The sequence below is a fragment of the Saimiri boliviensis genome, chromosome 7 (genome assembly GCF_048565385.1).
Source record: "Saimiri boliviensis isolate mSaiBol1 chromosome 7, mSaiBol1.pri, whole genome shotgun sequence".
Classification (NCBI taxonomy): domain Eukaryota; kingdom Metazoa; phylum Chordata; class Mammalia; order Primates; family Cebidae; genus Saimiri; species Saimiri boliviensis.
In genome coordinates this window covers 120,954,201-120,978,933 of record NC_133455.1, presented here as the reverse complement: position 1 = coordinate 120,978,933, position 24,733 = coordinate 120,954,201, and the positions used below count along the sequence as shown (strand labels likewise).

Below are 24,733 nucleotides of genomic sequence, written 5' to 3'. Positions count from 1 at the left end.
CTGGTTTCAAATCTCGGCACTACTTGCAATGTGGGTTGAATAATTCTTTGCTGTGGGGGCTATCCTGTGAATTACAGGATATTTAGCAGCATGCCAGCACTCAACTCACTCAATGCTAGTAGCACCCCTCAAGTTGCAAACAACCCTAGACACTAACAAACATTCCGTAGGGCCAAAATTGAGCCCTAATTGAGAACCATTACTCTAAATAAAGTAACATGAGGCAAATTTCTCACATAATTCTATTGGAAAAATTAAAAGTTCTCTCCTAATGAAGTAAGTGCCTCCCTTTTACAAAAAAATTACAGAATCTCTCATGTTTCATTATATCCCTAGAGTAGCACCTCAGTATCTTTTGAGATCTGATTCTAAGACTCCCCTGGAATATGAAAATCCACAGATGTTCAAGTCCCTGATATAAAAAGCTGTACTATTTGCAGACAATCTATGCACATCTTCGCATATATTTTAAATCATCTGTAGATTTCTTCAAATACCCATTACAATGTAAACACTATGTAAATAGCTGCTATACTGTATTAGTTTCTATTTATTTTTTATTGTTGTATTATTTTGTTTAGTTGGGTGTTTTTTTCTATATTTTCAATCCATGGTTGGCTGAATCCAAAAATGCAGAACCTATGGATATGGAGGGCCCACTGTACCTGTTATGTTACTACTATCTAGTCCAATCCTGTTCACATTTGCTCTTATAGAAGCTTTTACATGTATCATCTCATTAATGCTCACAACCTTTAAAGACAGAAGCTCTGTAAGGAATTTGTCTCAGTTTTCATAAGAAGAAACATTATTTTACAGGTGAATACCTTACAGAGCATCTGCTAATTTTTTTTCATCTTTTTTATGGCTCGAAGTTTCATTTACCTTTTTCTTCTCTGTGACCTACCAAAAATCTTTAATAATTTGGTTGTAATCTGGATATAAGATTTATTTAGAAAATATTTTATATTCCTTAAATATTTTTAACATAATAAATAATAAACATACATAGGAATAAAAGAGGAATGAATTTAGTTCCTGGCTGGAGATGACTCAATAAATTACAAGGAATAATATTTTTTTCCATGCTATTCTCAGTAAACAATATAAGATATTATTAGTATAATTTAACAAACTAAAGAGACTCAAATGATATTTCAAAGGTTATTGAAAAAAATGATAAATTCATCTAGAAAAAAGGTTTTGAGATAATGTTAATGATGTTGAAGATGACCTACTAACTTTGTAAACAAAGTACAAAAGAAATGCAAAAAGGCCAGGCATGGTGGCTCACACCTGTAATCCCAGTGCTTTGGGAGGCCTAGGCCGGTGGATCACCTGAGGTCAGAAGTTAAAGACCAGCCTGGCCAACATGGTGAAACCCCGTCTCTACTAAAAATACAAAAAAATAAGCCACGTGTGGTGGCTTATGCCTGTAATCCCAGCTTCTTGGGAGGCTGAGGCAGATGAATCACTTGAACCCGAGAGGTGGAGGCTGCAGTGAGCTGAGATCACTGCAGTCCAGCCTTGGGGACAGAGTAAGACTCTGTCTTGAAAGAAAAGGAGGGAGGAGGAGGAGGAGGAGGAGGAGGAGGAGGAGGAGGAGGAGGAGGAGAAGAGGAAGAGGAAAAAGAAGAAGAAAGAAGAGGAGGAGGAAGAGAGAAAGGAGGGAGGGGGGAAGGGAGGGTGGAAAGGGGTAGGGGGAGGAGGAGGAGGAGAAAAAGAAGAAAGAAGAAAGGAAGAAAGAAGAAAGGAAGAAAGAAGAAAGGAAGAAAGGAAGAAAGAAGAAAGAAGAAGAGGAAGAAGAGGAAGAGGAAGAGGAAGAAGAAGAAGAAGAAGAAATAGAAGAAGAGAAGAAGAGGAAGAAGAAGAAGAAGAAGAAGAAGAAGAAGAAGAAGAAGAAGAAGAAGAAGAAGAAGAAGAAGAAGAAATAGAAGAAGAAAAGGGAGGAGGAGGAGGAGGAGGAGGGGGAGGGGGAGGGGGAGGGGGAGGAATTGGATTAAAGCCAAAACAATAAATCTAGAATAAAATGGAAATTTCTATGTTTAGAAGTTCTATGTGATTATCCAGCATATGATTAGGTACATTTAAAAAATTTTTTTAAAGAATAACTATTTACTAAATGCTACCAAGAGAACTGGGTATCAGGGTAAAGAAAGAGTACTTTAAATTTATGTTTTATAAGATATATCAAATAAATTCCACAGGCATTAAAGCAATGAATATTTACAAGAAACATACACATAGCTAAAGAACTAAAAGAAACTAATATGTTTCACTCTTTTGCAAATGAGATTAAATGAAAAAACAGTCTTCAAGCTCCAAATTAAAAGTTTTTTTGAAAAGAGGTTTAACAACAAAATCTAATAAATTCCAAAAGAAAAATGACTGAAAAATAAAAAATATATAAAATCATCATTTCTGAATGTAATTTATAACATAATCAATTCAAAGTAAGTGACATACAAAGATCCTCATGGTAAGTAGCATATGTAATTAAAATTTGACATAGACATTTCAGATAATAAATCATTACATGTGAAAAATGAAACGTGTCACTGAAGAAATGAAATGTAACAACTTGAAGACATCATTATATGAGTGTTAAATGAACAAAAAATTAAATAGAACCAAAGTGGCTACCGAGAAAATAGAATGCCTGCAAATTGCTGGGGTATTATAAATTAGCTCACCTTTGGTAATAGAAATTTGGGAAAAGCTACAACACTTCATATACTTTGACTGATTAAGTTTGCTCTGAGAAATTGCCAAAGAAAATCACCAAACTGGGTACAATTTATCTGTAAAAATTTGTTCTGGGAAAATTGAAAATTAAGAAATGTCCAGAGAAAAAGGAGTGTGTACAAAGCTACTGAACTCTGGATCCAATTGAAAATAATAAGTATAAGCATCATTATGAAACATATAACTCTTGGAAATGTTTAAATGATACAATATAAAGTTTTTAAAAAGCAAGATACAAAAGAGTATATGTATACATATAGCTACTACAAGTAAGTAAAATTCAAGTTTAAAAAACTGTAGCGGGATATAAACAAACAAATACTATGGATTAATTTTTCTAGTATGTTAATTAAAAATTATAATTTTTTAAACAAAAGCAAAAGTATATTACCTTCAGTTTAAAAACTGAAGAAACCAACTCCATGAAATTCAAGCAAAAATATGAAAAAAAAAAGTTACTTGGAAAATACAGAAAATATTTCTCAAGTAAAGGGAAAATACAAATAAGGAGTTTGGCTAAGAAACTAAGCTAGAGTTGGCTGGGTGGAGTGGCTCACGCCTGTAATCCCAGCACTTTGGGAGCCTGAGGTGGGTGGATCACGAAGTCAGGAGATTGAGAACATCCTGGCCAACATAGTGAAACCCCGTCTCTACCAAAAATACAAAAATTAGCTGGGCATGGTGGCACATGCCTGTAATCCCAGCTACTCCTGAGGCAGGAGAATCGTCTGAACCAGGGAGCCGAAATCGTGTGTGAGCCGAAATCGTGCCACTGCACTCCAGCCTGGTGACAGACTCAATCTCAAAAAAAAAAAAAAAAGAAGAAGAAACTAAGCCAGAGTCAAGTGCTCCATTCCAGGGCTATGTAAATATGGTTAAAAAGCTAGTTCAGAACTGAAAGACACACTAAATGCCAAGGAGTGAAGTCTTAATCTGTCTTAAGACTCGTTTTAGAGACATGTAAATTTCAAGCAGTTAAGTGATATCTTTCTTTTTCAGCATTTTATTAGGGACAATTTCAAACATGCAAAAGTATAGGGAAAATAATATCACAAACCTCATGCCACTATCACTCAGCTTCAATAAACTATCAAAAACTGGTGAATGTTTCCCTCACTACCATTGGAATTTTAAAAGTAAATCCCAATGTTAGGGTGTTGGTGCCCCAGCAATCTCCAATTTATTTTTATAGTCTCATTATGAAGTTTCTGGATTTAAAAATACTTTATTTGTTTTAAACAACTGTACCCGTTAGTCTTTCTTAGGCTCTAACTGTCTATCCTAGGTCTATGATAGCCCCTTCATTCTTGCTTCTCTGTCCATCCTTCTATGACCCTAGTAGTCTCTGATAGGTTCTTAATTTTTGATATCACATGATGCTATAGTGCAGTGCTTTTCAAAATGTAGTCCCTGGTCCAGAAATGTTATCATCACCTAGGAACTTGTTAGAAATACAAATTCTTGGGGCTTTCCCCAAACTTACTGAATCAAAACCCCTAGGGACAGGAGACAGCAATCTATTTTTCTAATAGCCCTCCATGTAACTCCAATGCACCCAAGTTTGAGAACCACTAATTTAGGTTTACCTTGTACGTTTCTTGCTCCAATCCTGGAATGAGTCATTTCTCCAAGAATTTCTAACTTCTTTTATTTCTATTTAATTTATTTTAAAGACAGGGTCTTGCCCTGTCACATATACTGGAGTACAGTGGCATAATCATAGCTCACTGCAACCTTGACTCCTGGGCTACAGTATTTCTCCAACCTCAGCCTCTAAAGTAGCTGGGATCATCCTGCCAGTCTAATTTCTTAAATCTTTTTTAGAGACAGGGTTTCACTATGTTGCCAAGGTTGGTCTTGAACTCCTGGTCTCAAGTGGTCTTCCACCTCACCTCCCAAGTCACTAGAATTAGTATGAGCCACAATGCCTGGCTATATTTCTTAATTATGTTGTTATAAATGACAACCCAGTGGTAGTGAGTATTCCTAATACCCAGATTGTGATCTCTATGATTCATGGGGCCAGGCACAGTGGCTTACACCTATAATCCTAGCACTGTGGGAGGCTGACGCAGGAGGATTATGTGAGGCCAGGAGTTCAAGACCAACCTAAGGCAACATAGTGAGACCTCATCTCTACAAAAAAAACTAAAGAATCACAAGCCTACAGTCCCAGTTACTCGAGAGGCTGAGGCAGGAGGATCACACCACTGCACTCCAGCCTAGGTGACAGAGTGAGACTGCCTCTAAAGTAAGTAAGTAAGCAAATAAATAAATACATACATAAACTAAAAGAAATATACTTAAGTAACTCAGTAGTTAGTAAAAGAACTGATATCAAATCCTAAGTATCCTAACTTGTAGTCCAGTGCTCTTTTCACTGTATTTGAATAAATCTACATCTCTGTGTAACTTGCATATGGACATCAGCTATCTTTTTCATAACTTTGGTATCCATCATTTAGTTAGACACCTTGGAGAAGTCAGTCATCCACTCTAAATTAGTTTTCCCTATATGTAAAATATAAATAAATAATCTATCTTATTTATCTTTTAGTTTACATAAACAGGAAATAAGAGATTACATATGAAAGCACTTTTGATGTTATCATTAACAACTGACAGAGGAATAGAAGAGTATCTTTGGTTTATAAAGACAGACGACTAAGAGAAAACATATTAAATGGCAGCCAGGAGAAGAGAAGACAAATAAAACAGTTAAAGTGCTAACATAAAGATGGGCTTGCCTTATCACAAAATAAATATTTTCTGTAATTAAAAAACAATGTGGCCATAGTTCAAGAAGGGAAGTTAAATTGAAATCTTAGACTAATCATCTATTTCATAAAATATAAAGATATCAATTAAAGTTTGTGAGCAATGAAATAATTTCCTATAAACATTTTAGTAAAGTTAGCAATAAAGAAAAAAATATCCTTACCATACAAATACCATGGAATGAATTCAATTAAAAAGTAAAGGTAAAAATATGAAAGGACAGAACAACTTAAAAGTAGAGATTTAAATTATATTTAAAAGAGAGATTTAAATTATATTTAAAAGCAAAAGAAAATTCAAGACATGAAAAAACAATGTCACTGGTAATCAGAGAAACATAACATAAAACGAAATATTTTCCACTCATCAGATTTGTATTTTGTTAAAAAAAAAAAAAAAAAAAAAAGAGGAGGAAGAACAGAAAGATGAGAACATTACCAATATTAACTGCTATTGGCAAGGATGAGGAAAACTTGGTATGCTTTTTACAAGATTTGATGCATTTGAGGAAATTTATACTTTTTCTATAATCAGTAAAAGTTACATAAAAGAGGGATAAGAAAAAGAAGTAAAAAGTAGAGTCTCCTTCATGTCTTAAATGAATTTGCTGTAAAGCCTCAAAATGACTTCTAGATAGTAACTCCTCCAAATCTGTCTAGTAAAGATTGTAATTGCGGCATACACATGGTAGCAGACACAATTAGAAATTGTTAACTAGAGAAAAACAATCTGTCAGTGGCTTAGCAGTCTTAGCAAGAGTTTCAGAGACTCCAGCATGTTTATGGTATTCTTCCCTATAATCTAAACCTTCATTCTGAAGGATTATCATCAAGACAAAGAGGATAGTCTACAGATTCAGAAAGTCCCAGTTAAAATCATGGGTCAGCTACTTAGAAGTCACTTGTAAATATGTAAATAATGCAATGTCTCTGAATTTATTTCCTCAGGTGCAAAATGTACACAATACCACCTGCTCCATTTGAATTACTGTGCAGGTTAGAACAAAATGAATGACCAGAGCCTAGTTTCAAATACTGAGGACCTAACTGGCACTTACAATATGGTAGCTGCTACTGCTGCTATTGAGCCTCATTTAATTAATGTTGAATAATTGGTTTTACACATCAATTATCACTTCACTGAAGTGAAAAAATATAGTTTATAAGTCACATCGTGTACAACTGTAAAATATTCTTGCTAAACTGAATATTTAAAAAAAGGAAAGGAAGGAAAGATAGAGGGAGGTTAGACAGGTAGAAGGAAAAGAGAAAAGAAGAATGGAAAAAAAGAAAAAAGACACAAACTAAGATTAGCAATCCATTTTAACGAATGAAACTGGCTGAGAGTTATACTGACAACCCTGAAGCCTAATATAACCCACTCATTAAACTGTCATTGAACTTACCAATTACGTGTGATCAACTTGAAGCAAGATGAACTTTCTCCTATGCTGAGGTGTCCTCATAAAGCTGTGGAATAAAACTTGCATTTTCTATTTAAAGCCATTCCTTCATTGCTAAAGAGTTGGTCTGAGAGGAAGGCAGCAAGCAGGGTTAGAGAAAAAAGAGGAGGATAAAGATGAAGAGAAAAACAACATGCGATTACGGATCAAATCTCTTCACCCGATCCTTTCAGATTCTCCTCATGTTCTAACCTGTAGCTGCTGAGAGCTGTCGTTGAGATTGTCCTCCCGCCGTCGAGCCTCCTCTAGCATTTGTGCACTCTTCTTTTTTTCCACCTGTTCCTTATGCTTCAGGTTTGCTACCTTCTTATTCTGGTCTTTCACTTGCCTAATGATAGAAGGAGAAAAATGAAGCTTTGCATATGTATTTAGAGACTTACACCAGTGACAATAAGGAATCATTGAAAACCAACATATACATAAATGCTGCAAATTTTCTCAACAATTCCAAATTCTTTTCCATCAATGGTAGCACATTTGTTCACAAAAATAAGTTTTCCCCAAAGAATATGTATTTCAGCATATACTCTATAAAGAACAATGAAATCATAAAACAAAAGAAAGACATGGGATAATTTGAAATGACTAAAAAGAAACTGAATCAGAGATTTTGGAAATATGGAAGCAGTCTCCTGACGTCAATGTGCTGAAATATTAGAATAGCTGATAGAAAAAGAAAATTTTGTATAACAACTCTAATTTTACCATTATTAAATATTTCAAACATTCAACACACTGTATATAATGTAGATGTATATAAAATAATGACATAAAAATCTAGAAACCTAGCTTAAGAAATGGAACATTGTATTTACTTCTGAAGCTCCCTATTGTCTCTCTCTCTATTATTGGTCTATCCTCCATTAATAAGAACAACCTATATCTCAAAATTTATGTTTAAACCCCTCTTGCTTTTATTATTGTTTTGCTACATATATATGTGTGTGTGTATATATATATAAACTGTTTATTTATAGTTCATGTTTTTGAATTTTATAAAGTTTACTGATGATTATTCCTTTTTTAGTACAGAATGATATTCAACATTATTTCTTTTCAATATGTTTCGAGACTTAGACCATTCAAAATGTAATGTATCTTTTAATCCTCTCCACTTTCACTGAAGTAAGAAATAATATATGGCAATTATTTTAATCTACTCTCCAGAAGATGACAATTAGGTTGTCTCCATTTTGTTGCTATTTTAAGTAACACTGCTAGGTACACTCTGATATACCTGTGAAAGAACATCTCCAATGTGTAGGCCTAGGGACTAAATTGCTAGGACATACAGCAGTTACACCTTATTTTATTTTCCAAGAAGCTATATCAATTTATACTCTTGCTAGCAGTGCATAACAGTGCCCATTATACCTCTTCACATCCACTAATGCATGGTACTGACTTTCTAAATGTTTCCAATCTCGCAGAAAAAAAAAATAGTACCTCATTATAGTTTTAAAATGCATGTTTCTAACCACCTAGGCTGAATATCTTACCTTACAGTATTTGGTCATTCCTGTTTCCACTTCTGTGAAATAGCTATTCATGTCTTTTGTCCATTTTTAGAATTAAGATATCTTTTTCTTAATGATTTATACATATTCTTTACATAAAGACAATGTTTCATCTGTTACATGTTATGTAAGTATTTTATTCTAGTCTATGATTTCTTTATATCTTTTCATTTACAGAATTCAAAAAAATTTTTTTTTCAAGACGGAGTCTCACTCAGTTGTCAAGACTAGTATGCAGTGGCACAATCTCAGCTCACTGCAGCTTTGACCTCCCAGGCTCAAGATTTCTCCCACCTCAGCCTCCTAAGCAGCTGAAATTATAGGCAGCTGCCACCACATCCAGCTAATTTTTAGTATTTTTAGTAGAGATATGTTGCCTACGCTGGCAATCCACTGGCCTCTATCTCCCTGTAATTGGGATTACAGGCATGTGCCACCATGTTCAGCCTAAAATTTTTAATTGTTTCAAATGTATCAGTCTTCTCCTTTATAATGTACAATTCTGTGACATTTCTACAAAATCTTGTCCATCCCAAGTTTATAAAGATATTACACTAAAACTACATTAAACTTTGTCTTTTACACTGTAGTCATTAATCCATCTGAAACTGATGTTGTGTATGTTATGAGTTAAGAATATACTTCCATTTTGGGGGATCTGGTATAAGACAAGAATAAAATTTCATTTTTTACATGTATTTATAATGAATTTTCCCAGGAATACTTACATGCATTGCCACTTCTGGCATGTGTACAAAGTTTCTATATACATGTGTACCTGTTTTGTGGCTTTATTTGTATATTTCTGTGCCAGATCGATATACCACCTTAATCACTATACCTTTACAAGAAGTAACTAGTAAGGTAAGGCTTCCTATCTTTTTCTTCTTCAAAACTGTCTTAGCTATTCTTGACCCTTTACACTTCTCACAGAAATTTCAGAAGTACCCCATCAAGTTCCACCAAACCAACCAACCAACTATAGCAACAAAAAACCCAACAGCAGCTTCTGGGATTTTGATTCCAATTACATTGAAGCAATGTAAGTTTGGGAAAAACTTCATGCTTTGGATCTTTCAATTCATTAACATACTATAGATGCTCCTCAACTTACCATTGGGCTATATCCCAATAAACCCACTCTAAGTTGAAAATATCCTAAGTCCAAAATGCATTTAATACACCAAATCTGAAAGTATCCGTTGTTTACCCTCCTAGTTGTGTGGCTAACTGGAATCTGTGGCTCACTGCCACTGTCCAGCATCACAAGACAGTCTCATACTACATATAGCTAGTATAGGAAAATATCAAAACTCAAAGTATGGTTTTGCTAATGTGTACCACTTTTGCACCAACGTTAAGATGAAAATTTGTAAGTCAGTCTGTATTATCTATTTGTTTAGGTCTCCTTAAAAGGCTTCTAACAAAGTGTTATATTTTCTTCCATAAAAGATGTCTACATATTTTATTTCTAAGCACATTACATGTTTTGCCATCATTTAAAATTCTAGACACCACATGATTACACCCTTACACATGCTTCCTTACGCATCTCCAAAAAAAGAGCATTTTTAACGATGTAAATTGTAACAAAATTTATAATTCCTCAGTATCAATATATAGTCCATATTGAAATTTCCACATTCGTCTCAAAGTTTATTTTTACAGCTACTTTACTTGAATCAAAATACAAAAAATGCCCACATATTTTGCTTATTTGTTAGATCTTGGAAATCCCTAGTAATCTAGAGAAAAGTCTCTTACCTCCTCCAAAGTACCCTTTTTGAATGCCAGTGATTTTTTTATTAAAGGAAATCAATTGTTACATACAATGACTCACACTCTAGATTGTATGTTTGCTTCTTCATGGTGAAATTCAACTTGTTTCTCTACATCTCTTGCTTTTTGTTTGTTTTGATACTAAATATTCTTTTTTTTTTTTTTGAGACGGAGTTTCGTTCTTGTTACCCAGGCTGGAGTGCAATGGCGCGATCTCAGCTCACCGCAGCCTCCGCCTCCTGGGTTCAGGCAATTCTCCTGCCTCAGCCTCCTGAGTAGCTGGGATTACAGGCACGTGCCACCATGCCCAGCTAATTTTTTGTATTTTTAGTAGAGACGGGGTTTCACCTTGTTGACCAGGATGGTCTCGATCTCTTGACCTCGTGATCCACCCGCCTCGGCCTCCCAAAGTGCTGGGATTACAGGGTTGAGCCACCGCGCCCGGCCTGATACTAAATATTCTTTAAAGACTTGAATATATTCCATTTCCATTTTCAGGTGAAAATAATAAATAATCGTGTTGTATAACTGACACTGCCCCAGATCTGAGGGCATATAATGTCTGATTTTCCTCACTTTTTTTGTTGTTATTGCTGAGACAGGGTTTCGCTCTGTTGCCCAGGCTGAAGTAGGCAATGTCGGCTCACTGCAACCTCTACCTCCCAGGTTAAAGCCATGCTGATGCCTCAGCCTCCCAAGTACCTGGGATTACAGCCATGCAACACCAAGCCTGGCTAATTTTTGTATTTTTAGTAGAGAAGGGGTTTTGCCAGGTGGGCCAGGCTGGTCTCAAGTGATCTGCCTGCCTCAGCCTCCCAAAGTGCTGGGATTACAGGCGTGAGCCACCATGCCTGGTCCTTGGTTTTCTCACTCTTAACAAAGCTAAGATTAACCAGTGCTTTAAGGCAGTGACAGCGTGGCCTCTTCTGTGTGTAGAATTCATCTTTTATCAACCTTTCACCTAGTGACTCCATGCACTAATGAACTTTTCCTGAATAAATTATTTTAATAACTTTTTAAAATTACATTTTCTAGTGGCTTTTTGCTGGCATATAAACAGGAACATGATTTCTGCATACGGGTATTATATCTGGAAAACCTGTTAAACGCTCTTGCTAATTCTAATTATTTTTCTATAGATTCTTTTCGGTTTTCTATGTATACAATTATATAATACATCACTGAAGTAAACCAATAAAGCTCTTATTACTGATCCCAAAGGAATGGAGATCCATGAAATGACTGATAGAATTAAAGATAATCATTCTAAAGAAGCTCAATGAGATTCAAGAGAACCCAGAAACAAAAATCAGGAAACTCAACACAAAACAGGACAATACATGAACAAAACAAATAGTTCAATAAAAGAATAGAAACTCTAAAGAACCAAACAGAAATCCTGCAACTGAAGAATACACTGATAACTGAAAAAAAAAAAATTAATAGCTTCAATAGGAAACTAGGCTATGCAGAAGAAAGCATGAGTGAACTCAAACATATTATTTAAAATTATCCAGTTAGAGAAACAAAAAAGAAAAATGAATTAAAAAATGACAAAAGCATACAGAGACTATGATGCAGCATCAAATGAATGAACATGTGCATTAACAAGGTCCCAAAAGCGAACAGAAGAAATATGTAGCTTACTTAAATGAATGTTGCCTGAGAATTTCTCAAATCTTGAAAGAAATATGAACATCTAGATTCATGAAGTCCAAAAGCTCAAGTTAAAGATTACACTGAAACACATTATATAAGTGAATGCTGAAAAAATCAAAGGCAAAGAGAAAATTCTGAAAGCAGCAGAAGAAAAGCAACCAATACGATACAAGAAAACCCACAATTAACACACATTACCACCATTACCACCACCAATAAAGCAATCAGTGGATTTCTCAGCAGAAACCTTGCAGAACAGGAGGGAACGAGATGATATAGTCAAAGTGCTAAAAGATAAAAAATTACCAGCCAAGAATATTATACATAAGAAAGTTGTCCTTCAGAAATAATGAAGAGATAAAGACCTTTTTAGACAAACAAAAGCTAAGGGAGTTCATTGCACTAGACCTGCCTTATAAGAAATGCTAAAGGGAGTTCTCTGAGTTGAAACTAAAGGACACTAAATGAAAACACGAAAACAAGGCCGGGCCCGGTGGCTCACATGTGTAATCCCAGCACTTTGGGAGGCCGAGACGGGCGGATCACGAGGTCAGGAGTTTGAGACCAGCCTGACCAACATGGTGAAACTCCGTCTCTATTTAAAAAATAAAAATAAAAACAAACAAACAAACAAAAACATGAAGACACATTAAAGTATAAAACTCACTGGTAAAAATAAATATACAGTCAAATTGAGAATACTGTAATGCTGGTACATAAATCAATTTTAACCAGTATAAAAGTTAAAAGACAAAAATATAAAAAGAACTATAGCTACAATTGTTAATAAGTACACAAATATAAAAAGATGTAAAGTGTGACATCGGTAGCATAAACTGTGAAGAAGGGAGAAGTAAAACTGTAGAATTTTTGTAGGTAATTAAAGTTTAGTTATTATAAACTTAAAACAGCCTGTTGTGTTTTATGTAACCCTCATGGCAACCACAAAGAAAACAAACCTCCAGTAATATATAAAAGACAGGAATTAAGCATACCACTACAAAAAAAAAAAAAATCATCAAATCACAGAGGAAGACAGCAAGAGAGAAAGGAACAAATGATCTAAAAAACAGCCAGAGAACAACAAAATGGCCTTACCTGTCAATAATTACTTTAAATGAATTAAATTCTCCAGTTAAAAGATAGAGTGTTTAACAGATTTTTTTAAAGTATCCAACAACAGATTTTTTTAAAGTATCCAACAATAAGTGAGCCTAAGAGACTCATTTTTGTCATAAGGATACATACAGGCTGAAAATAAAAGGATTAAAAAAAGAGATTCCACGGAAATGGTAACCAAAAAAGAATAAAAGTGGCCTTACTTAACGTCAGGTACAATAGACTTTCAGTCACCATCAGTCACAACAGACAAAGAAGGTTATTATACAACAATAAATGAGTCAATTCATCAAGAGAATATTACAGCTGTAAATGTATTAATACATATGCATCCAACCTTAGAGCACCTAAATATATAAAACAAATACAGAACTGAAGGGAGAAACAGACAGCAATACAATAATATCAGAAGACTTTACTACCCTACTTTTAATAATGGATATGTCACTCAGTCTATCAATAAGAAAACATCAGACCTGAATAAGAGTATAGAGCAAATAACAGACTATATGGAATATTCACCCAACAGCAGCAGAAAACATAGCCTTCTCAAGTACATGCAGAGAATTCCCCAGAATATATCATATATTAGGCCACAAAGTGTTAAATCTGACTATGTCAAAATCATATCAAGTATGTTTTCCAACTACAATGGTATAAAATCAGAAATCAACAACAGGAGAGAAATTATAAAATTCACAAATGTATGCAAAGTAAACAAGATACTCTTAACAAAACTATTGGGTCAAAGAAGAACTCAAAAGGAAAGTCAAAAAGTCAGGCCGGGCGCAGTAGCTCATGCCTATAATCCCAGCACTTTGGGAGACCGAGGTAGGCAGACCACTTGAGGTAAGGAGTTCAAGATCAGCCTGACCAACATGGTGAAACCCCATCTCTACTAAAAATACAAAAATTAGCCAAGTGTGGTGGCACATGCCTGTAGTCCCAGCTACTCCAGAGGCTGAGGCAGGAGAATTGCTTGAACCCAGGAGGCAAAGGTTGTAGTGAGCCAAGATCGTGCCATTGCACTCTAGCCTGGGTGACAGAGCGAGACTCCAATGTAAAAAAGAGAGAGAGTCAAAAAGTATCTTCAGGCAAATAAAATGAAAACACAACATTCCAAAACCTATAAAATAGAGCAAAGCAGCCCGAAGAGACAAGTTTATGGCAATGAACTTGAAGGAATAAAAAGATCTCAAACAAACAACTTAACTTTATACCTCAAGGCAATAGGAAAAAAAAAAAAAACTAAGCTCAAAGTTAGCTAAAGTAAGGAAATGATAAAAGAGAAGAAATAAATGAAAGAGACGACATTTTTTAAAGAAAATCAACATAATAGTTGTTTGTCAAAAGATAATCAAAATTGACAAGCTGCCAGCTAGAATAACTAAGAAAGAGAATTCAAATAAATAAAATCAGACATGAAAGAGAAGATATCACAACTGATAAACAGGAATACAAAGAGAATATTATGAAAAATAATACACTAACGACTTGGATAACCTACAAGAAATGGGTATATTTCTAGAAACATATATCCTAACAAGACTGAATGATTAAAAAAAAAATGAAGACCTTTTTTTAAAAGAGATTAGTTCTTGCTCTGTTGTCCAGGCTGGAGCACAGTGGCACCATCATAGTTCATCAAAATTCTGGGGTCAAGGGATCCTCTCGCCTCAGCCTCCGAAGTTGCTGCAACTACAGGCATACACCACTGCAACTAGTTATTTTTTATTTTTTGTAGAGACATGGTCTTGCTGTGTTGCCCAGTCTGGTCTCCCAATTCCTGGCCTCAAGTGATCCTCCCACCTCAGCCTCTCAAAGTGCTGGGATTACAGGTGCAACCCACTGTACCTGGACAAGTGAAGAAATATTAATAGCTGAACAGACCAGTAACTAGTAAGAAGACTACAGCAGTAGTTAAAACCTCCCAACAAAGAAAAACTGAGGACCAGGTGGCTTCACAAGTGAATTCCACCAAATGTTTAAGGACAAACTAGTATGAGCTCTTCTCAAATTCAACCACCGAATTAAAGAGGCCGGCCGGACGCGGTGGCTCATGCCTGTAATCCCAGCACTTTGGGAAGCTGAGGCGGGTGGATCACGAGGTCAAGAGATCGAGACCATCCTGGTCAACATGGTGAAACCCCATCTCTACTAAAAATACAAAAATTAGCTGGGCATGGTGGCACATGCCTGTAATCTCAGCTACTCAGGAGGCTGAGGCAGGAGAATTGCTTGAACCCAGGAGGCGGAGGTTGTGGAGGGCCGAGACTGCACCATTGCACTCCAGCCTGGGTAACAAGAGCAAAACTCCGTCTCAAAAAAAAAAAAAAAAAAAACGGCCGGGAGCAGTAGCTCAAGCCTGTAATCCCAGCACCACTTTGGGAGGCTGAGGTGGGTGGATCACAAGGTCAAGAGATCGAGACTATCCTGGTCAACATGGTGAAACCCCGTCTCTACTAAAAATACAAAAAATTAGCTGTGCATGGTGGCACGTGCCTGTAATCCCAGCTACTCAGGAGGCTGAGGCAGGAGAATTGCTTGAACCCAGGAGGCGGAGGTTACGGTGAGCCGAGAGCATGCCATTGCACTCCAGCCTGGGTAACAAAAGTGAAACTCCGTCTCAAAAAAAAAAAAAAGAAAGAAAAGAAAGAAAAAAAAAAAAAGCATTAAAGAGGCAAAAACACTTCCAAACTCATTTTAAAAGGCCAGTATTGATCTTATACCAAGAACAGATCCTTATCTTTTTATTTTACTATAAGAAAATCACAGTCCAGGCCGGGCACGGTGGCTCAAGCCTGTAATCCCAGCACTTTGGGAGGCTGAGGCGGGTGGATCACAAGGCCGAGAGATTGAGACCAACCTGGTCAACATGGTGAAACCCAGTCTCTACTAAAAATACAAATGATTAGCTGGGCATGGTGGTGCCTGCCTATAATCCCAGCTACTCAGGAGGCTGAGGCAGGAGAATTGCCTGAACCCAGGAGGCGGAGGTTGCGGTGAGCCGAGATCGCGCCATTGCACTCCAGCCTGGGTAACAAAAGCGAAACTCCGTCTCAAAAAAAAAAAAAAAGAAAATTACAGTCCAATATTCCTAATGAAACTAGATGCAAAAGTTTTAACAAAATACTAGGAAACTGAATTCAACAGCACATTAAAAGGATCATTCACTATAATCAAGTGGAATTTGCAAGAATAGTTCAAAATATACAAATTAATAAATGTCATACATCACACTAACAGCATGAAAGATAAAAACCACACAATTATCTGAAAAAGTATTTGACAAAATTAAATATCCTTTCATAAATTAGGTAAAGAAGGAATGTACCTTAACACAGTAAAGGCCATATATGATTAGCCCACAGCTGATACACGTAATGGTGAAAAGTTCAAAGCTCTTCCCCTAAGATCAGGAACAAGAAAAGGGAGCCCCACTTTCGCCACCTCTCTTCAACAGAATACTGGAAGTCCTAGACCAGGCGTCCCCAAACTATGGCCCACGGGCCGCATGCGGCCCCCTGAGGCCATTTACCCGGCCCCCTGCCGCACTTCAGGAAGGGGCACCTCTTTCATTGGTGGTCAGTGAGAGGCGCACAGTATGTGGTGGCCCTCCAACGGTCTGAGGAACAGTGAACTGGCCCCCTGTGTAAAAAGTTTGGGGATGCCCATCCTAGACTATTAAGCAAGAAAAAGAACTAAATGGCACACAAATTGGAAAATAAAAAGATAAATTATCTCTGTTTGCAGATGACATGGCCTCATACATAGAAAAGCCTAAAGCCTACACAACAAATTATTAAACTATTATAATAAATTCAGTAAAGTTGCAGAATATAAAATATATAAAAATTAGTTGTTTTTATACACTAACAATGAACTATCTAAAAAAGAAATTAAAAAAATATTATTTACAATAGCATCAAGAATTTCATAGCAATGAACTTAATCTTAAGTGGCTGAAAGATTTGTACACTAAAAACTAGAAGACGAATTGAAAAAATACAAATGGAAAGATAATCTCTGTTCATGAATTGAAGCAATTAATATTGTTAAAATGTCCATAGTGCCGGGCGCAGTGGCTCAAGACTGTAATCCCAGCACTTTGCGAGGCTGAGGCGGGTGGATCATGAGGTCAAGAGATCGAGATCATCCTGGTCAACATAGTGAAACCCCATCTCTACTAAAAATACAGAAAATTAGCTGGGCATGGTGGTGCACACCTGTTATCCCAGCTACTCAGGAGGCTGAGGCAGGAGAATTGATAGAACCCAGGAGGCAGAGGTTTTGGTAAGCCGAGATCGCGCCATTGCACTCCAGCCTGGGTACAAAAGCGAAACTCTGTCTCAAAAAAAAAAAAAAAAAAAAAAAAAAAGTCCATAGTACCCAAAGCAATCTACAGATTCAATGCAGTCTCTATCAAAATTAAAATGGCACTGTTTCACAAAAATAAAAAGAATAATTCTAAACTTCATACGGAACCATAATAGACCCTGAATAACCAATCATGAGTAAGAAGAACAAAGCTGGAGTCATCACACTTCCTGATTTCAAACTATATTACAAATCTATAGTAATCAAAACAAACACTATGGTATTAGCATAAAAACAGATATCTATACCAATGTAATGGAATAGAAAGCCCAGAAATAAATTCATGCATTTACAGTTAATTGATCTTTGATTAGAGATACCAAGAACACACATTGGGTAAAGTATGATCTCTTCAATAAACGGTGTTGGGGAAACTGGATATCTACATTCAGGAGAATGAAATTGGACTTTTATCTCTAACCATATACAGAAACTGACTCAAAACTGATTAGAATTAAACATAAGACCTCAAACTATAAAACTAGTAGAAGAAAACATAGGAGAAAGAAAGCTTCCTGATGTTTACAATGATTTTTTGAACATCACCCCAAAAGCACAGGCAACAAAAGCAAGAAAAGACAAATGAGACTGCATCAAACTAAAACGCTCTGCACAGCAATGCAGACAATCAACAGAGTAAAGAAACAACTTACAGAATGGGAAAATATGCTTGAAAATCTATCTGATAAAGAGTTAATATTCAAAACAGCTACATAACTCAATAGCAAGAAAACAAATAACCTTATTTTAAAATGGGCAAAGAATCTGAATAAACATTTCTCAAAAGAAGACTTTGAATGGTCAAAGGGCCACCGAGTATATGGAAAAATGCTCAACAGACCAAAGGATAGCTAAATACGAAAATATGCTCAACATCACAGGAAGATGCAAATCAAAACCACAATGAGATATCACCTCATACCAGTTAGAATGGATACTATGAAAAGGACAAAAGATAACAAGTATTGGCAAGGATGTGAAGAAAAGAGAATCCCGGTACACTGTTGGTAGGAATGTAAATTGGTATAGTCATTATGGAAAACAGCAAGAAGTTTCCTCTATTAACATTAAAAACAGAATTACCATATGACTCACCAATGCCACTTCTGATACATATCAAAAAACAACTGAAATCAGGATCTCAAAAAAGGTATCTGCATTCTCATGATCACTGCAATATTAGTCACAATAGCCAAAATGTGAAAACAAGTAAGTGTGCATCAGATGAACGGATGAAGATAATGTGGCATACATAATCAAATGGAATATTTATCAGTCATAAAACAAACAAACAAAAAAGGCCAGGCACAGTGGCTCATGCCTGTAATCCCAGCACTTTGGGAGGCCGAGGTGGGTGGATGACAAGGTCAAGAGATCGAGACCATCTTGGTCAACATGATGAAACCCCGTCTCTATTAAAAATACAAAAAAATTAGCTGGGCATGGTGGCGTGTGCCTGTAATCCCAGCTACTCAGGAGGCTGAGGCAGGAGAATTGCTTGAACCCAGGAGGCAGAGGTTGCGGTGAGCCGAGATCGCACCATTGCACTCCAGCCTGGGTAACAAGAGTGAAACTCCGTCTCAAAAAAAAAAAAAAAAATGTAAAACCTATTCTTAGGTTACAGGTTTTACAAAAATAGGTGCCAGGTGAGCTGTAGTTTTCCAATCCCTGCTAAAGAGCTTTGCAGGTAACTGCAAAGTCTTTTGCATTTGGAAGCAATTACTTGGTATCACAAACTACAAAAGAATTGCTCAAAAACACAAAACTTGGCCGGGCGCGGTGGCTCAAGCCTGTAATCCCAGCACTTTGGGAGGCCGAGGCGGGTGGATCACGAGGTCAAGAGATCGAGACCATACTGGTCAACATAGTGAAACCCCGTCTCTACCAAAAATACAAAAAAATTAGCTGGGCATGGTGGCGTGTGCCTGTAATCCCAGCTACTCAGGAGGCTGAGGCAGGAGAATTGCCTGAACCCAGGAGGCGGAGGTTGCGGTGAGCCGAGATCATGCCATTGCACTCCAGCCTGGGTAACAAGAGTGAAACTCCGTCTCAAAAAAAAAAAAAAAACCACAAAACTTAGAGTAACCTAATAAGCATTCAAGTTTCTCTAAACTGAGGTAAAGCCACATATTTGTCTATCATTTAAAGCTAGCATACATTCTCAATTGTCAACTTTTTCAGAAAAGAGCCGGCCCTCGCTCATCTATTCAGCACTTATTTACTGAATGCCTGCCAAGAGTTAAATAGATTAGGAAGTAAACAGTTCAGGCCGGGTACAGTAGCCTGTACTCCCAGCACTTTGGGAGGTTGAGGTGGGAAGATCGCTTGAGCTCAGGAGTTCCAGGCCAGCCTGGATAAAATGGCAAAACTCTGTCTCTACAAAAAATGCAAAAATTAGCCAGGCATGGTGGTGTGTGCCTGTAGTCCCAGCTACTTGGGAGGCTGAGAAGGGAGGATGGTTTGACCTAGGGAGGCAGAGGTTGCAGTGAGCCAAGATGATGGCAGAGTACTCCAGCCTGGGCAACAAAGTGAGACCATGTCTCAAAAAAGAAAAAAAGAGTTCAGTCAGATTGCTATGGAGACGGCAAGTATAATACAGAAGCAGATAGCAGCTGAAAAACTGCTGCAGTAGTTTGAGCAAGGGATAATGGTTCATAGAGGGAATAGAGTGGAATCACTGAATTACAGATACACTTTTGAAGTGTGATATGGCTTACTAATAGATTTAATGTAGAAAGTAAGTCAAAAATCAGGGATTGCTTGGTGATTTATTGCCTGCACAATGAGTGAAGGGTAGTACCATTTCTTGAGGGTGGAAAACTGGGGAAGAAGAGGTTTTGAAAAGAGTAGGCCAGATCAAGAGATCTGTTCTGAGTAAAACTAAATTTGGTATTTAACTAAAGACGTTGCATAGGTAATCAGTATTCTGGAGCACCTTGTATTTTATTAATTTGGTAGATATTGCTGTGTTTTTTATAATGAAAGCAACAGACTTGACGAAGTCTGAGGCCAGGCGCAGTGGCTCATGCCTGTAATCCCGGCACTTTGGGAGGCCAAGGCAGGTGGATCACCTGAGGTTAGGAGTTCAAGACCAGCCCAGCCAACATAGTGAAATCCTGTCTCCACTAGAAATATAAAAAATTAGCCAGGTATGTTGGCACGCACCTGTAATCCCAGCTGCAAGGGAGGCTGAGGCCAGAGAATTGCTTGAACCTGGGAGGCGGAGATTGCAATGAGCCAAGACGGCACCACAACCCTCCAGCCTGGGCAACAGAGTGAGACTCCATCTCAAAAAAAAAAAAAAAAAAAAAAAAAAGAGAGAGAGAAGTCTGAGAAAATATATATATATATATATATATATATATATATATATATATATGAATGAACAGGACTGAGAGCAGAGCCCTTTAGAGGTTTAGAGGAATGTGGTAGAATCAGAAACAACAAAAAAGGAATGACAAGTGAAATAGGGAGAAAATAAGGAGAAACTGGTATAAGAGATAACAGAAGAAAACAGTGTTTCAAGGAAGGAAGTGCATAGAATGATGCTGAAAGGAAAGTAAGATGGGGCCATGTAAGTGATTTTTGTATTTGGTAACATGGATATTAACGATAACTTGACAAGAGTAGATTTGCAGTACTAAAAATAGAAACCTGATTAAACAAACATGAAGAAAGATAAGGCAAGGCAGACAGCAACTACAGTACAGTCAACTTTTTAAACAAGAATTGCTGAGTAGTGAAAGAGAGAAACAGGGTGGCAACCAGAATAAGACATCACGTCAAGGGAAGGATTTTTTAAAGATGGTAAGTGGAACTTTAAAGGCAGGTTAGTAAACTTGTGAACCAGGAGAAAGCAAAAATTTGAAAATAAGGGAGAGAGAAAAATAATGAGGGAGAAACATCTTTAGGTTGGGGAACTAGGATAAGATTAAGAGAAAAGGCGGCAGAGTTGAACTTAGGAATAGTAACACTATTCAGGCAAAGGATACAGGTATAGATGCAAGTAGGTTGGTAATTTAATGATGGGGAGACACAGAAGGTAGCATCCAATTATTTTAATTTTCTCAATGTAATATGAAGTGAAGCCAGAAACTGTGAGTGGAGGGGAAGGATTTGCAGATTTGATAAAAGAAGAGAATTACACAGTTAACCTCTGAGAATGGGAAATCAAATCTAATAGTCCTCTTTATTAGGACTGCCTGCAGAATTAGGAGCAATTTGAGATCTGTGGCCATACATTCCATGTGAGACCAGTCCGCAAAGCCGTGTGACTTTTCTTTCCTGATAATATGCAGCTGCTCAGGGCAGAGGCAGTATAGGAAGACACTTGCTTTAAATCAGAATTGAGGTTTTGCAAGCAAATGTGACAGAAGAGAGAAGCAAGTAAGTCAAGGAGATTTTGAAGGGAATGATTGTCAGGCAGACCATGAAATCTGACCCAGGTAAGGAAGGAAGTGTGAGGACATAAGAGATTAAAAACAACCAAAAAAAGTAGTAGGTTGTTGTTTCAAGGTCCTAATTAGATGGAATAATCGGAGTGCAGACAAGAGTAAGCGAACTGGGAAGACAGGAGGTGCTGGCCAAAGCTACACTGTATCTCTCAGCAGCATCATTCCAAGATGGAGAATTCTGATGGGTAGCAATCTATTCCACACACTTAGAGGCAGTTTTACTCTACCCAAAACAGCTACACAATGTCCTAAATCAGAGAAATGACACTGTCTAGGAATGGCAGTAGACTAGAGGAAAAGCAAAGCAGAGAACCTGTTCTAACATACCACAGCACAATAGAGCTGTTTTTCTAAAACAGTCATTGTCCATTTCCCGAACTGTATAAAGATAAAAATCTAGTGTTGCTAGTATAGTCAAAATCAATTTATAAAGTTATGATAAAACAGACCGAGGATATGACACAATGCTATGACTGTACTGTGCCAAGAAATTTGAAGGTGTGGTTGAGAAACAGAAAACCAAAGAAAACCCCTGCCATAAAACGCAGACTTGGCTTTTTGGATCTATGACAGAATAAATATGTTGTCAACTTTTTTCCCTGTTTAAAAAAAGGAGGGGAGGGAACACTTTTATGTTGCGCACTTCTAGATTTCTCACTGATTAATTCAAAATGGCAGAGGAAAGCATCAAGCATTTTTATGGAGGAAAGCATCCATTTATGTTAAGCATTATCATAATTTTTATCACTGTATAAAACAGGACATGCAACCTTTGACTTTTGAGTAAAATGTTCATAGTAAAAGAAATAAGGGTAAGTGTATATAACCTCTTCTTCTACCTCTATTATTTTCTCTCTTAATTTTATTATTATTCTCCAACACTCCTACTTCATTTAATTTTCCTCTCCCTTTCATGCTTTTTGTTTATATGCCTCAGGCCTCAAAGGGTCAACTGGGGATTCAACCTTCTTGGTAGAAGTCAGATCTATAGCGGCTGCTAGCCCCATGACTTAGGAAAAGTAATGTACTAATCTGAACAGACAATATGGCCTTCTATTTTCCTGTTATCTTGTTTCACTCTCCCCATCTGAAAAGTGCTTTTGTAGATACCATTCCATTTACTTTCCCCCACAAGGCTATGTCAATGATGAAAGTTGTGAATGCTACAGTATAATTACACTGCACAAGTAGTGTATGACAACATACATGCAGGTAATAGTAACGTCATCCATATTTCTCCACTTGGTGATTCCACAGAGCTCAGTTTAAAACTGATTTAACTCGAACATTTCACTGTAACATGCATAATAAACAGATGTAACAGCTGGAGGCTAACTGGATAATCAAGGCATAAATAAAATCATTAATAAAAGAGATCTATTAAGTAAATAATAGTAACTTTTTTTCCTGTTCAAATCAGTATTAGTGATCAGAAAATCTCTTAAGTAGTTTTCTCCATAAATGTCAGTTAAAGTACAATGAAAATCATTAAATCAACTGGATAAAGAACTATTAATTGCTAAAGTATCCAAGTGAGATGGGAGAGAAGAATAAAGTTGCAAGTTTCTGATTTCATTATTAAAGGATGAACTTAGAGGAAAAGGAAAAAGGGATGACCAGAAGGAGGAGGAAGAGAGAGGCCAAAAAATGTAACTTACAAATCTGAAAATTTAGGGACAATTTATTTTCATACAAAATATTTACATTTCATTTCCAAATAGTCTTTAACCAATAAAATTCTGATTTTATGTAAAACATGACTAAATTTACAAAGATTCTACATGCACACAATTGAATTATAATAGTTGTTTATATTCCCATAATTTTTGCTTTTTTTGGATTCAAACTATGTAATAAAATCCAAATTCCCTTAATTAGGACTAAAGGTCTTTAACAACCACCTATATGTTTAATATTCCCTCATGCAGTAAGCATGAGGAATAGATTCTTTTGTTTTTTTGCCTGTTCAGATGTCTTAGTGTCCTTGACTTTTCCCTTACCCTGTCTTTGCCCAGCATATATGCACTCATTCTGCCAGAAGCAGCATAAATGGCAGTATCTTGGCAAGGCCTTCCAGCATTCCCCTAAACAGAATTAATTCCTTCATCTTCATGAATTAACAGGTCTGTATCTAGACTGCAGTATAATTTAGTATAATTGTCAAAGAAAATATTTTTTAGATCCACTACTGATAAATTGTAATACTGTAAAAAAAAAATGCAAATCTTATAACTAGAGTTCCCAAATTAAATACAATTCAAACAAAAAGACAAAATTAAAAGTACCAATATTAATTGAATATGCTGTTAAATTGCTACTCACAGTGCACTTAATGGTACTTACTATGGTCCAGGGTTGTTTTGTTTTGAGCCATAAGATCATCCAACTGTCTCAGAAATTTTCTTGGTCAAATTACTATTTTAAAAAGTTTGCTTGTTATAGTACATTATGACATCATTTGAACTCTGCTTGGTTAAAGAGCAACAGTATGGATTATGCCTACCACTGTTCTGTTCTCATTGGCCCATGACAATTACAACGGTAATACCTGAAGACAATGAGATGATATCCATAAATATAAATAAAACTACACAGGGTATTTCATTTTAAGATATTCAGCCAAGTGATCCAGAATACATAAATAAACCTTTTTTTATTGTGATTGAAATGAAAATACAGAATCATAAAATTTACATACATGGTAACTGGTGAATCTCGGAGTATGTTCAAGACCTCCCAAGGGAAGTGAGGACCCCTAACAGGAATACAGTGGTAGAGAGGTTAAAAGTAAAAGTTTTAAAGGTTAAAGAGCTCTAGGTTAAATACTGATTCACAGGCCGGGC

At 36.5% G+C, this 24,733-nt stretch overlaps 1 protein-coding gene across 14 annotated transcripts in view; it reads right to left on the bottom strand.

Moving 5' to 3' along the window:
• Positions 1-24,733, bottom strand: part of ERC1 (ELKS/RAB6-interacting/CAST family member 1) — a 515,798-nt gene that overhangs the window by 248,080 nt on the left and 242,985 nt on the right. For all 14 annotated transcript variants that reach the window (XM_074403327.1, XM_074403335.1, XM_010345058.3 and 11 more), the window contains one exon: positions 7,178-7,313. In XM_074403327.1, coding sequence (XP_074259428.1) covers positions 7,178-7,313 — 136 coding nt within the window. The remainder of the gene's footprint in view (positions 1-7,177; positions 7,314-24,733) is intronic.